The sequence below is a fragment of the Nanorana parkeri genome, unplaced genomic scaffold, assembly GCF_000935625.1.
Source record: "Nanorana parkeri isolate BGI_ZX_2015 unplaced genomic scaffold, ASM93562v1 scaffold1226, whole genome shotgun sequence".
NCBI classification, from domain to species: Eukaryota; Metazoa; Chordata; class Amphibia; order Anura; family Dicroglossidae; genus Nanorana; species Nanorana parkeri.
Window position 1 is genome coordinate 335,262 of NW_017307494.1, and position 2,692 is coordinate 337,953.

The window sequence follows — 2,692 nt, forward strand, 5'->3', positions numbered from 1 at the left end:
AATAGTGACAATGAAGTGGTGTGGGGTGGGGGGGGGGGGGGGGGGGGGGAGCCAGTATAAAGGAAAAGTAGTGGTGAAAAAGCACTTGTGGGTTTAACTCATCATTTTTTACCTTTTATTTTGTATCACTTTAAAAGGAAATCTGCTTTTAGTAGAAGTTTGCCCTTAGTTTAGTGAATGAGGGAAATCTTTGCTGACTTCCATCATCCAATCATGTTTTTTTTTTCCTTGCACATGATTGGATAATCTTTACAAAGTGAAAGTTAAACCACATTCACTAAGCTAAGGGTAACTTCCCCTACAAAGTGCAAATTCCCTTGCAAAGTGAACAGCCTATTTGCCTTTACTAAATTAACCCCAATGTGTCCCTCTTTCCCATCTCAGGAAGTGAGGTAGGTATGTGTCCCGGTGTGAAAGAGACAGGCAGCTAGCGACACATAGATAAAAGGATAATAATACAATTGGTGGAACATGTTATGCCAAATGCAGTGGGGACTTGCAGATGACAGGTATGGAACTGAATTTGACCTTCTCCTTGGCAATTTACATATTATTCCCTTTCTTTTTAGATTGATATTTAAGAAGAATAAGGAGAAACACGTCTATTATGCAATGTTGGTGAATACCTTATATGAGACCTAGTGGTATCGTCACTAGGTCTCTGTGCTTCCTATACAATGCAGGCAGATTATTGCTGCTTCTAATGCACACTGTGAGAAGCTGACAGTGTCCACTGAAATCACATGAAGCAAATTCCTTATAGGAGAGAAGCTGGAGGCCAGCTTTAATCGGTTATTTAATCCAGTTGGTGACAAAACCTATGGCAGGATGGAAATCAAAATAACATCTTTTGGGAAACATGGAGCATTATCCTCCATCCCAAAAATGGGCAAAACCTAAATACTTTAGGGTAAGCATCTCTATCACAGTCCATTTGTTTTATGAGCATAGCTAGCTCATCAGTGGACTGAATTTCAGACTTTACGTGCTGCATTGGCAATCTCTGTTATGTTTTAATGGTTTTTATTGGAATCAAGGAAACATTACAAATGGTAAAATATAACACGCATAGTTCTTGATGAGACAAATTAGGTTTGTCTGTGTAGGTAGGCCCGCATCGTACAGTTTTTTGGTACATAAAACAGATGAGCAAATTCAAGGCAGGCTTGCTTGTGCCTGTGTTGGCTCAGTTAGCATTAAGTACATCAGAGATGTAGTGGCGCTTTGCATTTTAGGTATAAATAGTATATCTGGTTTATTAACTCTTCTTTCACTCTTTCATTTCACAGTTGGTGGTGGGTTGGTTGACATTGAGTGGGTGTGGGGAAGCGCAAGGGGAAAGGGTAAGAGGGAAGTAGAGAGCAAGGAGTGAAGAGTGGGGCAGAGGGGCGGAGGGAGAGGAAAGACCGAAAGGTGAAAGTAGAGAAGAAATAGGAGAAAGAAGAACAAGGGAGAAAAAAGTAAGGTTCAGGTTCAAACACACAGAAAATATTGGTGACCTATGTCTAGTTGGGTTTAACTGGGCCAGACCTTTAGGAATTTTTAAGCTAGATCTGTGAGCTTTCCACTAACCATAGCACCTTGTCACCTGCCTTTTACCTCTGCAGAGTTTAGAGATGGGGTTTCCCGGAGGCAGCTACTGTTTACTTGGTGGCCACAAACATGAAGGTGATTAGTTTTAGTGGTGGGGGCCATGTGGAATATTGAACAATGCTTCTTCCTCAGGTTAATGGGGAGAACTGTGTTGATGAGGATATAGATTCTAATCCAGAGGTTATGTCCACCATGTGTGGAGCATAGTCCCCTCATGTTGGGAGCCATGGAATCATAGAGGAGAGTAATTAAGTAATGACTATGCTGTTCATAAGCATATATTTACAGAGAAGTACAACATGCACATTTAATGAGCTACCTCCATGTATGGGAGCAAATTTTACCATGCAAGATTATTACTGCTTGTCATCAGTAAAACAATATACCTGTAGGGGTTCATATTGCAGATGGTCACGGCAGGAAAATTGCTTTTCTTGGTCTGTAAATGTATGGCTAAGTTGGTGGGGTAGGACCAATACTGGGTGAAGGTGTCTCCGAACTGAAAATACATTGTTGAGAAAGCAAAAAGGTAAAGAAAAACCCAAAAGCCCGTTTTCATCTTATTCCTCCTAGAGCAGTTCAGCCTGACGGTGCCATGAATGGTGGTATTGTCACAGAAGAATTCAAACAGCTCTGTGAAGGAGTCATAAAACATAAACAATCCTTCTTCGGTGTTCTCTTTTTCTGCTGAGTCCATGTTCAAGAATGATTCTATTTACAAAATAGAAAGTTACATAGTTACATAGTATTTAAGGTTGAATAAAGACACAGGTCCATCGAGTTCAACCTTTGTGAGTGTGTGTGTTGTATGTGTGTGTATACCAGTTTGTGTGTGTTCCAGTCAGTAAGAGTATCTGTACCCTTGTATGTTACGGTTTCTGAGGAAGGTATCTAAATGATTTTTGAATGATTCAATACTCTCTTCTGATACCACTGCTTGTGGAAGAGAGTTCCACAATTTTACCACTCTAACAGAAATGAAGCCCCTACTTCCCTTGTGGTTGATCAAAATTCAGCACATGTGTTATATAACTGTATTTATTATTTTCCCAAAATCTTTATTTTCTATATACACATTTAAGATAATGTTTTTTCCATG

General features: G+C 39.9%; 1 protein-coding gene across 1 annotated transcript in view; it reads right to left on the reverse strand.

Annotated features, from left to right (window-relative positions):
- Window positions 1–2,295, reverse strand: part of SCNN1D (sodium channel epithelial 1 delta subunit) — a 19,195-nt gene extending 16,900 nt beyond the window's left edge. The window contains exon 1 of the mRNA XM_018568675.1: window positions 1,980–2,295. Coding sequence (XP_018424177.1) covers window positions 1,980–2,290 — 311 coding nt within the window. The 5' untranslated portion in view covers window positions 2,291–2,295. The remainder of the gene's footprint in view (window positions 1–1,979) is intronic.
- Window positions 2,296–2,692: the final 397 nt, after the last annotated feature.